At 42.2% G+C, this 13,498-nt stretch overlaps 1 protein-coding gene across 2 annotated transcripts; it reads right to left on the reverse strand.

Moving 5' to 3' along the window:
* Positions 1 to 10,195: 10,195 nt before the first annotated feature.
* Positions 10,196 to 11,632, reverse strand: LOC103978006 (protein YABBY 3). Of its 2 annotated transcripts, none has more exons than XM_065099056.1 (4): positions 11,079 to 11,632; positions 10,916 to 10,978; positions 10,755 to 10,817; positions 10,196 to 10,680 (listed from the first exon to the last, which is right to left on the reverse strand). In XM_065099056.1, exons 1-4 carry the CDS (start codon positions 11,586 to 11,588, stop codon positions 10,375 to 10,377), a joined length of 942 nt encoding a protein of 313 aa, XP_064955128.1. In that variant the 5' UTR covers positions 11,589 to 11,632; the 3' UTR covers positions 10,196 to 10,374. The 2 variants fall into 2 exon arrangements, with proteins under 2 accessions (XP_064955128.1, XP_009391978.2); XM_009393703.3 differs by having other exon boundaries at positions 10,196 to 10,665; positions 11,079 to 11,629.
* Positions 11,633 to 13,498: the final 1,866 nt, after the last annotated feature.

Below are 13,498 nucleotides of genomic sequence, written 5' to 3' on the forward strand. Positions count from 1 at the left end.
AGGATGCTGAGGATATTGATCCTCAGACCTACGAGGAGGCTATTATGAGTATAGATTCCGGGAAGTGGCAAGAAGCCATGAATTCTGAGATGGATTCTATGTACTCCAATAAGGTTTGGAACCTAGTTGATGCGCTCGAAGGTATTGTACCCATCGGTTGCAAGTGGATCTTTAAGAAAAAAGATCGGAGTAGATGGAAAGGTAGAGACCTATAAAGCAAGGCTAGTGGCTAAAGGGTATCGTCAAAGGCAAGGTGTTGACTACGACGAAACCTTCTCACCCGTAGCAATGCTAAAATCCATCAGAATTCTATTGGCTATTGCAGTACACTATGATTATGAGATCTGGCAGATGGATGTGAAAACCGCATTCCTCAATGGGAACCTCGAGGAGGAGGTGTATATGATGCAACCTGAGGGATTCGTATCCAAGAACTGCCCAGATAAAGTGTGTAGGTTGCTTAAATCCATTTATGGACTAAAGCAAGCTTCCCGAAGTTGGAACATAAGATTTGATGAGTCAATCAGATCTTATGACTTCGTTAAGAACGAAGATGAGCCTTGTGTATACAGAAAGGTAAGTGGGAGAGCTATCACCTTTTTGGTGTTATATGTGGATGACATCCTCATCATTGGGAATGACGTAGGAATGGTATCCACAGTAAAGACTTGGTTATCTAGACACTTCTCCATAAAGGACTTAGGGGAAGCATCCTATATCTTGGGGATTAGAATCTATAGAGATAGATCCAAGAGGATGCTTGGCTTGTCCCAGTCCAGGTACATAGAAACCATTGTCAAAAGGTTTGGCATGGAAAATTCCAAAGGGCAAACATGAATATGATACCTTATGCCTCAGCAATAGGGTCTATCATGTATGCCATACTATGTACAAGACCTGATATAGCGCATGCTCTGAGTGTCACGAGCAGGTATCAGGCGGATCCAGGCTTGGAGCACTGGAAAGCAGTAAAGTGTATCCTTAAGTACTTGAGAAGCACTTAGGATCTTTTACTAGTATATGGAGGTAATAGCCTTAAGGTTGAAGGCTACACTGACTCAAGTTTTTAGTCTGATGTCGATGATAACAAGTCGAATTCAGGGTATGTGTACACCTTGAATGGAGGAGCAGTGTGCTGGAAGAGTTCCAAGCAAGATACCACTGCTGACTCGACCACAGAGGCGGAGTACATTGCCGCATTAGATGCAGCAAAGGAGGGAGTCTGGGTGAAGAAGTTCATCACAGATTTGGGAGTCGATACAGATAGCGACAAGTCGACTTCCTTATATTGCGACAACTATGGGGTGATTACTCAAATAAGGGAACCCGGGTCTCATCAGAAGTGTTCTGAGGAGGTTCCAGCTTATAAGAGAGATCGTAACCCGAGGAGATGTAGTAGTGGAAAGAGTTCCATCCGAAGATAACATTGCAGATCCACTGACAAAGCCGTTGTCTCATTTTGTCTTTGAGCGTCACAGGAGTCTGATGGGGATCAGACACATAGGTGATTGGCTTTAGGTCAAGTGGGAGATTGCTAGTCATAGGTGCCCAGCAAGCCAATCACGTGAGTGATGGCACGTGTGACTTGATACAGAATCTTTTTGCTTATTATATTTTTGGCGTATATCACTTTATAACTATTGCATAAATGCATATGTATTGTGATGTCCTTGGATTTGTGCAATGGGAATCGGATCGTGATGAGATCACGATAATGAGATCGATTCACCTTTAAACACATATCCTAAATAATCCCGGTCATAGGTTACTCGAGAGGGACATCGTGATAACCGGATAGACTGGTGTGCTGTATACCCGTCCATATGATGGATGCAGCTGGTCTCATAGCTGCTCGTGTAGGGACACTAGGGATACAGTACAGGTGCTCATTGGAGAATGAGTTCACTGATTGATCCGCTTACGGAATGCTGGATGGTTGATGATGCCTTATTGTCAGACAACGATTCCGTAGTCCTAGTGGTGTATCTGGTTCTTAGACTTGAGACACCAAGGATGTCCTGTATGAGTGCTCCACTCTTTGATACCAGACTTATAGGTTTGGCTGTTCCCAGATCTAGTACAGCTGGTCATTGGGAGTGGTAGTCGACCTTACGAGGGCTATTGAGTGTCGATAGAGGATCATCCACTCTCGGTATCATGAGAGGAATATCCCATGTGTTCTTGCTCAGACAAATCCCTGGCCAGGGTCATTCGGGTTGAGAGAGAAAGAGTTCTCCGGGAGAATCCGATTAGAGCGAGACTCAAGTAGAAACCGTATGGGTCTGACATCACCATGCTCGATATACGGTCTCTGGGATATTAGATGAATGAGGGACTATAGGTACATGGTAACTGAGGACAGACAGGTCCAATGGATTGGATTCCCCTGTATCGTCTGGGGACTACGGCGTAGTGGCCTAGTACTTCCGTAGTCGATGAGTCGAGTGAATTATTACAGAGATAATAATTCACTTAGTTAGAAGGAGTTCTGACAGGTATGACTCACGGCCAGCTCGATATTGGGCCTAGAGGGTCACACACATATGGTAGGCATTGCGATGAGTAGAGGTTCGGATATGAGATATCCGACGGAGCCCTTGTCTTATTGGATGCAGATCCAATACCCACTAGGGAAAGGACCCATTAGGGTTTTGACACGGGATCTCTATAAATAGGAGGGATTCACAGCCTCATAGGCTAGAGTCTTTGCTTGCCTTTCCTATTCTCCTCTCCACCTCAGAGTAGGCCTGGAGTTTTGAGGAGCGTCGTCACAACCCTACTGTGTGGATCACCGCTAGAGAGGAGGACGCTTGACCTCCTTCACCCTCTCCTAAGGATCTGCAAGGAAACAGGGATATACGATCTCCCTAGGTAACACAATCTCTATATGCAGTTTTGTGTTTTGCGAATTTTTGCGCACCAATCTTCGCACGACGACGAACATCTTTTTGGGAATCGGGGATTTTTGTTTTCTTGTTCTTCCGCTGCGCATATGATGTCACCCCCAATGATTTCCCAACAGAATCATCATGGCATAGTTTTCGAGACTATGTCAAGCAGTGGTACCGAACATTGCCCATACACAGTTTTTGAGAGATTATCACGCGGTGGTACCACCCGTACCCCGAAATATCAGGGATTTGAATTTTGACTCCAAGTTTTGAAGTCATTTTGGGTCTATAAATACCTCAACTATTCCTATATGGAGTAAAAAGGAAATTGAGCAAAACTCTGTGATGCTAAACTTGTAAACCCTACTAGAAAGTTGAGTTCCCTCATCCTAAAGTTTAGAGAGAGTTCTAAGGGAGGTGTGTGAGGGAAACTTTATAAAAGAGGGGTGTAAAGGTTATCTCCTAAACCTGTGAAAAAGAGAAGGTGTAAAAGGGTAGTTGATCTTCGCTTGATTGAAAGAAGATCGTTAGTGGATGCCGGTGGCCTCGACGGAAGGGGAATCAGTAGAGTGGATGTAGGTCACAATGACCGAACCACTATAAAACGGTTTACATTTCTATTCTTGCTATTTTCCCTTACTACAAATTGTTTTACTTGCTTTACTTCCACTACGCTTACGAATATGATTTCAAAGTTAACATCTCTCCGAAATGACTTTCGTCGAAATCGGTTTTAATCGAATGAAAGTTTTCAAACCGACGTAATTTTTTCGCTGCACTAATTTACCCCACCCCCCCTCCCCCTTCTTAGTGCCGAATTGTTCCTAACAGTACTGCCTAGCACAAGCGGTGGTACCGTCAGGACCTGGGAAACCTAGGATGAGACCTTTTTAGGCTCCAAGTTTGAATCAGCTTGAGGCCTATAAATACCCTTCTCATCCCTGGTTAACATACATACAAATGAGAGCAAAAAAGAAAAGAAAACGCTATTGTAAAATTGTGTGAACTCCTTAAACTTTAAAGTATTATTCTTGCTTAAGAGAGGAGTGAAGGGGGTTGTAAAGGTTCTCTCCTGAACCTGTCAAAAGGAGAATTGAGTTGTAAGGGTGGATGATCTTCGCCCATTGAAGGAAGATCGTTAGTAGATGCCGGTGGCCTCAACGGAAGAGGAATCAGTAGAGTGGATGTAGGTCACGATGGCCGAACTACTATAAAACAGTTTGCATTTTTGTTTTGTTGTTTATCTTCCTTGCAAATTGCCTTACTTGCTTTACCTTCTCATTACACTCTTTTGTATGCTTTCAAGTTAAACTCACATTTTCGAAATCAGTTTTTATCGTACGAAGGATTTTAAAATCGATGTTTTTTTCACTACACTAATTCACCCTCCCCCCTCTTAGTGTCGACTCTTTCCTAACATACTCTATATAGTTAACTATGATCAGCATTCCTGCCCCAATACTTTAAAAGGTATCATTGAGGTTTCCACACTTATGAAAGTGAAATATTTAATCTCATTTCTCTTTATGTCATTAACTTTCTTGACGGAAAAAAGTACATGTGTTGTCATATGCAAAAAGGGTATGAATGAAAAAGGATAAAAACGTAATTTGACTATCTTTAAATTATTAATTTTATATAAACTTACCTGACCAATTTTCCCTTCCTCTCCTTGTTCCAACCTACTGGCTTATTGCTCGTCGCACTTGTTGATCTTTCTCGCTTACTGCACATGTCGCACATCGCTTGCCTATTGCACTTGCTTCCCGTCACACTTTCTTGTCCATCGCACCTACTCGCTCGCCGGACCGGCTCTACTAGTCATAGTTGCCCTACAAGCCAATCACGTGAGTGATGACACATGTGACATGATAAGTACTATTTTTGCTTATTATTATTTATTAGTAGTTTATCATTTTGTCTTGCATGTTGCATATATTTGATGTCTATGAATTTTTGCAATGGGAATCGGATCGTGATAAAATCACGATAATGAGACCGATTTGCCTTTAAATACTAACCCCAAATAATCCTGATCGAAGGTTACTTGAGATGGACATCGAGATAATCGGATAGGCTAGTATGTTGTATGCCCGTTCATATGATGAAGGTGGTTGGTCTCATAGATACTCGTGTGGGGACACTAGGGATGTAGTGCAAGTGCTCATTAGAGAATGAGTTCACTAATTGATCTGCTCACGAAATGTTGGATGGTGAATGATACCTCATTGTTAGACAGCGATTCTATGGTCACAATTGTGTGTCTGATCCTTAGACTTAAAATACCAAGGATGCCCTATACGAGTACTTCGCTCATTGATACTGGACTTATAAGTCTAGAGGTTCCAAACCTAGCACAATCGATTATCAAGATTGGTAGACAACCTTACGAGGGCAATTGAGTGTCGATAGAGGATCATCCGCTCTCGGTCATGAGAGAAATATCCTGTGTTTTTGCTCAAACAAATCTCTAGCCAGGGTTATTCGAATTGAGAGATAAATAGTTCTTTGAAAAAATTCGATTTGAGAGAGAAAGAGTTCTTTGGAAAAATTCGATTAGAGTGAGACTTGAGTATATTTTATATGAGACTGATAACACCATATCTGGTATATGGTCTTTGGGATATTAGATAGATAAGAGACTATAGATACATGATAACTGAGGATAGATAAGTCTAATGGATTGGATTCCCTTATATCGTTTGGGGACTATGATGCAATGGCATAGTACATTCGTAGTCGATGAGTCAAGTGAATTATTATAGAAGATTATAATTCATAGAGTCAGAAGGAGTTTTGATAGGTATGACTTATAACTAGCTCGATACTGGGAATAGAAAGTCACACACATATGGTAGGTGTTCTGATGAGTAGAGGTTTGGATATGAGATATCCATTGGAGCCCATATCTTATTGGATATCTAGTAAGCCCGTGAATTATTGGATCTTGTGGATAAGATCTAATAAGAACCAATGAGAGATTATTAGGTAAAGATCCACTAATCCAAGAGGCTTCGATAGTTAGATGGAGATCTAGCACCCAATATAGTAAAATCCATTAGGGTTAAGTTGATAGGGACGTCCATAAATATGAGAGAACCGAAGAGACATACACTAGACCCTTTTTAGCTGTCACCTCCTATTCTTCTCCCTTACTCTCCTCCTCAGCCGAGAGCCCTAGTTTGGGGCATGTTGATAGAAAGAAGGGTTGACCCCTTCTTGATCACATGGTGCGCATGGAGAGGAAGATCGTGTAGCAATTTGAGGAGTGTCTTTGCCACATCTACCATATGGATCATTGTTAGAGAGGAGGATAGTTGACCTCCTTCATCCACTTTTACAGATCTAGTATTTTGTAAAGATATATGATCTCCCTAAGTAACAAATCTACCTTGATATGCATGATTTTCGATTTTGTATTTTATTTTGTGCACCAATCTTTGCACAACAACGAGAACCTTTTTTCTTTGTGAAATTTGTGATTTTATTTTTCTGCTTCGCATGTAATGCTCTATCCAAGTTTTCTAATAAATAGGGGAAACCAAAGTGGCATAAGGTAGACCCCTTTTTAATTGTCACCTTCTATTTTCCTCCTTCCCTCTCCTCAGTCGATAACCCTATTTGGGGTATGTGGACAGCAAGAAGGGTCGGCCCCTTCTTGATCTTGGTGCAACCTTGTGGTGTGCAAAGGAGAGAAAAGATTGCGTTGCGAAAGGAGGAGCATCGCGACGTCATCTGTCATGTGGAACACGACGATATGTATATTTGGATATGTCATGTGGAGCATTGCGAAAGGAGGACATCTAACCCCCTTCATCTATATATTTGGATATGTGTTTTCATGAATAAAAGATCTCCCCTAGAGAAATCATCTCACATGTGTTTTGCGGTTTTCAGTTTTATGATTTTTCGTGCATCAATCTTCACATGACGATCCGATATTGAATCTTTAAGAATCAGTTTTGGTTTCTGTTCTTCCACTGTATATGTGATGATCTATTAAGGTTTTCCAACAATACCCACTTGTCCGTCGCACCCACTCGCCCACCAGACTTGCTTGATCGTTGCTTGCCTACCGTACCTACTCACTCGTTGCACTTGCTCGATCATCGCTCACTCATCACCCCTCTTTCCAATCTACTCGTCTTACAATATATATATATATATATATATATATATATATATATATATATATATATATATATATATATATATATATATATATTGCCACTATGATTATTATGTTTCATATGTGTATTTAGTTATAATTTTTACTACTGTAGCAGAAGGTGTCATCTCTAAAGGTAGACAACTTCTAACAGAAATAAGAGATTAATATGAAATTGCCACTCAATCAAACTCCAATGAGGCATGGCAAAGTTCATGAACCAATAAGCAAATGAACAAACTTGTGATTTTTGTTGGCTTGCAATAACTCTGCTTAAGTTATTGTGATATCTCAATCTGATGAGTCTCATGCAAACAAAGTTACAAGGAGAAAGCAAATGTACAAAAGTATTCAATGAGCTTTTCGACAAATGGCACAAATTGATAGATCTATTTTTTCTTTTAAATATGACCGGAAATAACACAACATCAATTCTAGCATTGTGTTGATGTTATCACAGATTTATTTTTTTGTCACGCTACATTCAAAATCAGGCAAATGAATAAGATTTTATACTCAGTAAGAACACTTCCATTTCGTACAGAAAAATGAGAGAAAAAGGAAAATATTTTTTTATTATTTCATTAAGAAAAAAAGTAGGTGCAAGCGATGAGTGATTAGCGAGTAGGAGCGACGGGCGAGTGGCGGGTGAGCAGGTGCGGTGGGCGAGCGGGTATAATGAGCGAGTGACGGGTGGGTAGGTGCGATAGGCTAGCTACTAGAGAGTGATGGTCGAGCAGGTACGATAAGTGAGCAGGTTCGACGAGCGAGCAGGTGTGGTGGGCGAGCAATGAGCGAGTAGGATCAACATGTGCGACAAACGACAGGTGAGTAGGTTAGAACGAGGAGGGAAAGAGGAAATTGACTTTGGAAGTTTATATAAAATTAATATTTTAAAGATAATAATTTTTTTTTCTTTCCATTCAAGCATATGTTGTCACGTGTTTCAAAGTTAATGACGTAAAAAGAATTATGGTTAAATGTTTCATTTTTATAAGTATATGGACCATAATAATATTACTTTTTAAAGTATACAGACCCGGATACTAATCATAGTTAACTATATGGGGTAATATATAATTACCCCTTGATGCATCATCTCGTGCGAGATCTTGCGATAACTCCCCATCGGTCGCTTGATTTCATCCTTTTTCGAGCTTGATGAAGCATCCATCTTTGCCACTCTTGTCCTTCGGCTTAGAAGAAATAGTTTCAAGGTTGAGGCGGTCTGCTTCTCGATGGCATCACTTTCGTCATGTGCAGTTCACAGCATAACAAGCATCCACCAAAAATCTTAAGATTTATCCTCTTAGAAACTTGTTATGTTAGAATAACTTCTATTTTCGCATACTTACCTCATCTAAAAGCAAAAGTTTTCATATTCGATGGCATCAAACTTTGGTGACCTTTCACCAAAAATCTTGAGACTTATCCTCTTGAAAACTTACCTAGTTGGAATAACTTTCCTCCTTGCATACTTATCTCATCTTAAAAACGAAAGTTTTCATACTCCATAACATCAAATTTTAGTCACATTGGGATACCACAAAGAATCTATCATTCACATACAAAGTCTTTACATGAGAATTGATTTCTTCAAGTTGTCAATTCTCTTGCACGAACTCTTTCATCACCGATCAACCATTCTTCGACTTGTACAATTTCATCATTTCCAAAGCGCTCTTGCTTGTATCAAAGCACTATCAAGTTATGTTAATAACATCGAGTCGTAGCTCGAACTCAATCAACCTAACTTTTGTACATATATATGTTTTTCTCATTTTACTTGTCTATTGTGTCTCTCGCGTGAGTGAGTGGAGAGTCATTCCTATTGATGCCAATATCAAATATCCACCCAATCGAGTGACTTCATTCCGAACGTTTTTTTTTTACCCTTAATCTCATGCAGTCCCTTAGGGATCTATAAGATAAGAAAATGATGAGTTAGCGGAAGCGATAATTGAGATCACATCAGTTAACACTTAAAAAACCACTTTATAAGTGTTGTAAAATATAAAAAAAGACGTGAAGCTTTAAATGGTCGTATACAAAAGACATCGGGCACAAGTGTCATACAACACCGACAACAAGATAGATTGATGAGCCATCATCCTTTGTCATATAACTAATGTCTCCTTCGATTCGGTGCCACCCCAAGGATTCCAGCGTATTGTGATAGTAATGTTTCATACCTTAAGACTATCAACCAAAAAAGTTGCTAGTGCCATGTAAAATAAGATTAATTTGATCATTTTCCCTTATATATATATATATATATATATATATATATATATATATATATATATATATATATATATATATATATATATATATATATATATATATATATATATATATATATGTTATCACTCTGCTAGGCAACGCTTACGGATCTTACGTAACAGAAAACATCAAAAAACACGAAACACATTGACAAAGATAAAAATGAGATTGACAATAATACTTCGTACCCTTATGAGAAAACATCCAAAAATAATAAAAAAAAATAAGATCGATATGGAACCCCTCCACTCGACTGTATTACTTCGTGACTGGCAGCCCTTTGATTCATCGATCGTTTCGTCTTATCTCCCTTTTGGGAAGCTAGAAAGTCGGGTGTCATCAGTCCAACATTTCCGAGCAACACCACCGTGTATTTGTCGCATCACTCGCTTTTATGTAATCGCACCCCTCGCGATGGACCACCCCCTGTTGTTCGATCGTCACGTACATATGCACGCCGGGATCCCATATACAAATGGAACCCCACTCGACAGCTCCTCCTCATTGGTCCACTGTCGTGGAACCCACCCACGGTAAGCAAATGGGAGGTACGACGGGCGGCTCCCACCCACCAATGAACGAAGGGCATTCTTGCATGATTGATGAGACATCTAAACCGGCGAATCAGCGGCATGTAGGCGTCACTCGAGCGGCATGATGCAACATCCCCCCCCCCCAACCCGTCTTCTCCTCCCTTATCTTGCCGCGAGAGTAGCCCTCCTACAACTCCCAACCACGTTACCTCAACAAAATCCATTCATACCACCAAATAATAATAATAATAATAATAATAATAATAATAATAATAATAATAATAATAATAATAATAATAATAATACACAATATAAAACTCTTTCATCTAAACCATCCAAGTGAATTATCCATTAACGAAAAGAAAATTAAATAAAAAAGGGAATTGGAGCCGCGTAACTTACAATTGCCGCTATACCTTCCCCTACATCACCGGCCGCCGCCTCACAAAGCAAAAACAAATGGAAGAGGAGCAGCAGTTACTGCTACTCATTGCATCTCTCACCTCAGCCGGAGTGCCTTGCTCGCGTGCATCCAAGGCGAACAGCTCCTCTTCTCCCTCTGTATCTCCCGCCTCCTCTTCCTCGCCTCCATCGACGCCACCTTGTAGTCCACGCTCCGCTGCTGCTGCTGCTTCTGATCTTGCCATCCCGACGTCGCCGCCGCCGCCGCCGCCACCGCAGGGCCCTCCTCCTCCACTGCCTCCTCGGGCAACGCATTCAGATCGGGTATGACTCGATGGTTCTGGTGATGATTTGGCGTTCGACTATAATCGACGGCAGCTGCCTTTGCCTGCCGATGGTCAATCTATTATTTTCAGGATTAATCCGACCCCTTCACGCACTTGGAAAGGAGAAGAAGGAAGAAAACATCATCCGCACCTCTCGAAGCACGGAGTTGTTGGCTCTCAGCATCTCGATTCGACTTCTATACTCATCTATCACCTGATTCAAGAAGATAATGAGCAGAAGAGATCAAATACAGAAAGGGATAATCGTATCAATTAAAAGAAAAAGAAAATGGCCGCGAGAAGAGCGGCTACCCTTTTAAGATAAGCTTTGTCGTCTGTTAGCGTGGCGATCTTTTGGCGCTGTTCCTCCACCCACTGTTTCAGATCCAAAAAGAAAAACCCCATCAAGAAAACGTCGCGAATCACAAAGCAGGGAAAGAGAGACTGGGATGTGTTGTTTGTCTGTTTCTTTCACCTCCTTGTGCCGCTTGGGGTTCTTGAACCGCTGCTTGGGTGGAGGCGACGGCGCTGCCGAACTCGGTCTGCCGTCGTCGTCCTCGCCGCCGCTCCCGGGGAACGAAAGCGGCGTCGCCGGGCTGGATGTCGTGGCTTCGACGGCGAAGGCGGACGAGGAGGTCGGGACCTCGCAGCCATCGCCTTCCTCTTTCTCTTCTCCCGGTGGAGGCGGAGGAGGAGCAGGAGATGGGGGGAGAGGAGGGGGTGGGTCGTCCGAGATCGAGCGGCGCCGTCTGGTACCCCACCGGAGGTAGTCGGGCAGGGAAGGCGAAGTGATGCGACGGAGGCGGAGATCGAAGTAGAGGATGGTCTCGGGGAGCCTGCAGAGTATGCGGGCCACCTGCAGCTCCTCCTCCGTAAGACACACCGCCGGCGGCGGAATATCCTCCTCGTCGTCTATGCCCTCCTGGCAGATGGAGGCGGCGGCCGGGGGTGACGAACCTTTGACACGGCTGCGTAAGAGAGACATGGTAGATGAGCAGAGAGAGAGAGAGAAGAGGGGGGGGGGGGGGGGGGGGGGTGGGGGGTGGAAGCGGTTGCCGCTGATAGAAGAGGGAGAATTGAGTACTGAGGGGAGGAGACAAGTGCTTATAACGGGAAATCCACGGCGGGTCACTGCGGTTTCGCCACGTGTCGGATGGACGTCGATAGGTCTCCCCTTCTCTCTAGGGTTTCGTCCATGGGATCCAGCCCTCTCCTGGCACCCTCCGTCGGCGTCGAGTGCCAAGAAAGAACTCTCCAGGTGTGAAGAATCGGTGGGGCCCGACCTGGGTGTCGCCAGCAGGGACGGCTAGAATTTAGGAAATGCTCTCCCTCCTCGCCGCGCTATGTAGACATCCCTCCGAAAATGTGTTCCACACGCGCACACGCCACGTTCGCCTACCTCGGAGGCAGCAGCAATACGAAGGTGAGTCGATGGAAATTTTGGACGCCTGCGATCGTCCGCATAGGTCGATCGAGCCGTATCAGGTGAATAGAAGGAACGGGTGGCGGTGGTGGACACGTCAACGATTTCTGTTTTGCCGTCGAACTGGCGACACCGTTCATCAAGCCCGATCGAAACGATTCAAAGAGAACGATTTTTCTTGATCGAGTAAATTCTTGTTATATTATTTGTCTGAAAGCCAAACATAACGAACCATGTGGACGAATAGCTAAACGTCACGGAAAATGTTCCACGTGATCGCCTATTATCCCACGATGAAGGCTAATTTAGCGTCAAAGGCATCCACCGTACGTTAAAGGATGATCAGGTTTCAGCACGAGTTTTGTGGGTTGTATGTACGTATCGAAGTGTAGATTGATCCTTACTCTCCCATCATTTATTATCCAATGAATGCTATTAACGCTGTACGTACGGAGAAACTAGGGGCAAAAATTACGACATACGATAAAATGGAGCCCCTCGATCTTCTCGAAGGCATGGCATTTTTTTTCCTTTAAAGCCAAGCTGGAGCAGAGTGAGTTACCACCGACAAAATAAAATTATTGAGTAGGAAACTTCCATGTTCATGAAGAATTAAGTACCTCTACGATCGTATATAAATCTCGACATTTGAATCCAATCCTAGTCGGGTCCGATCCAATCCGCCAATCAAGTTTTTCCAGCTGTTAGTACGGAGGTTTCCAAATAACTCTTGGCACCATCCTGATTGTCGACTTGACTTGAGCTTATCCGTTTGTCACCGTACGGATGCGAGGGATAGGATCGGATAGGATGGCGAATCTGTCAAATTCAACCCAAAAAGGACTCAGGTGGTGAAATGATTCAACGACCATAGCATTTGATAAAATATATATATATATATATATTAACATCAAACAACTAAATTATATATATATATATATATATATATATATATATATATATATATATATATATATAAACATCAAACAACATAAGTTCAGATAGCCCTTCGTATACAACATAGATCCCAGCAGAAGTATGTGCTTAAATTTAAAGCCAAAAAACCAATTTATGTAATACATGGTTCAATGCATTTTCCAACTCAAAAGATGTTTTTGAGGGGAGCAGTGGGTCATTGCATCAGAGTCATCGAAGATACAAAGGCAACATCGCATGCTTTTGAGAGAAAGCAATGCTTCTTCTGTTGCAATCTACGAGTCGTCACTGCAAACAAAACCCACAAATTACAATCTCGCTCATACAAGTCAGATGAAAGAAAATCAAAATGAACAAAATCTTAGCACGAAAAGGAGAAAGAATTTTTCAATACGAGAAGAAGAAAACCAAAAAAAGAAGAAAAAAAAACTAAGAGAAATATGCAAGATAAAACATGATGGAAGGAAAAGGGCGTCGGCAGCTTTAGGGCTTGAGAGCGTGGGCGATCACATGGTGGTCATCCCTTTTATAGATGG

Source organism: Musa acuminata, chromosome BXJ2-3 (assembly GCF_036884655.1).
Source record: "Musa acuminata AAA Group cultivar baxijiao chromosome BXJ2-3, Cavendish_Baxijiao_AAA, whole genome shotgun sequence".
Lineage (NCBI taxonomy): Eukaryota > Viridiplantae > Streptophyta > Magnoliopsida > Zingiberales > Musaceae > Musa > Musa acuminata.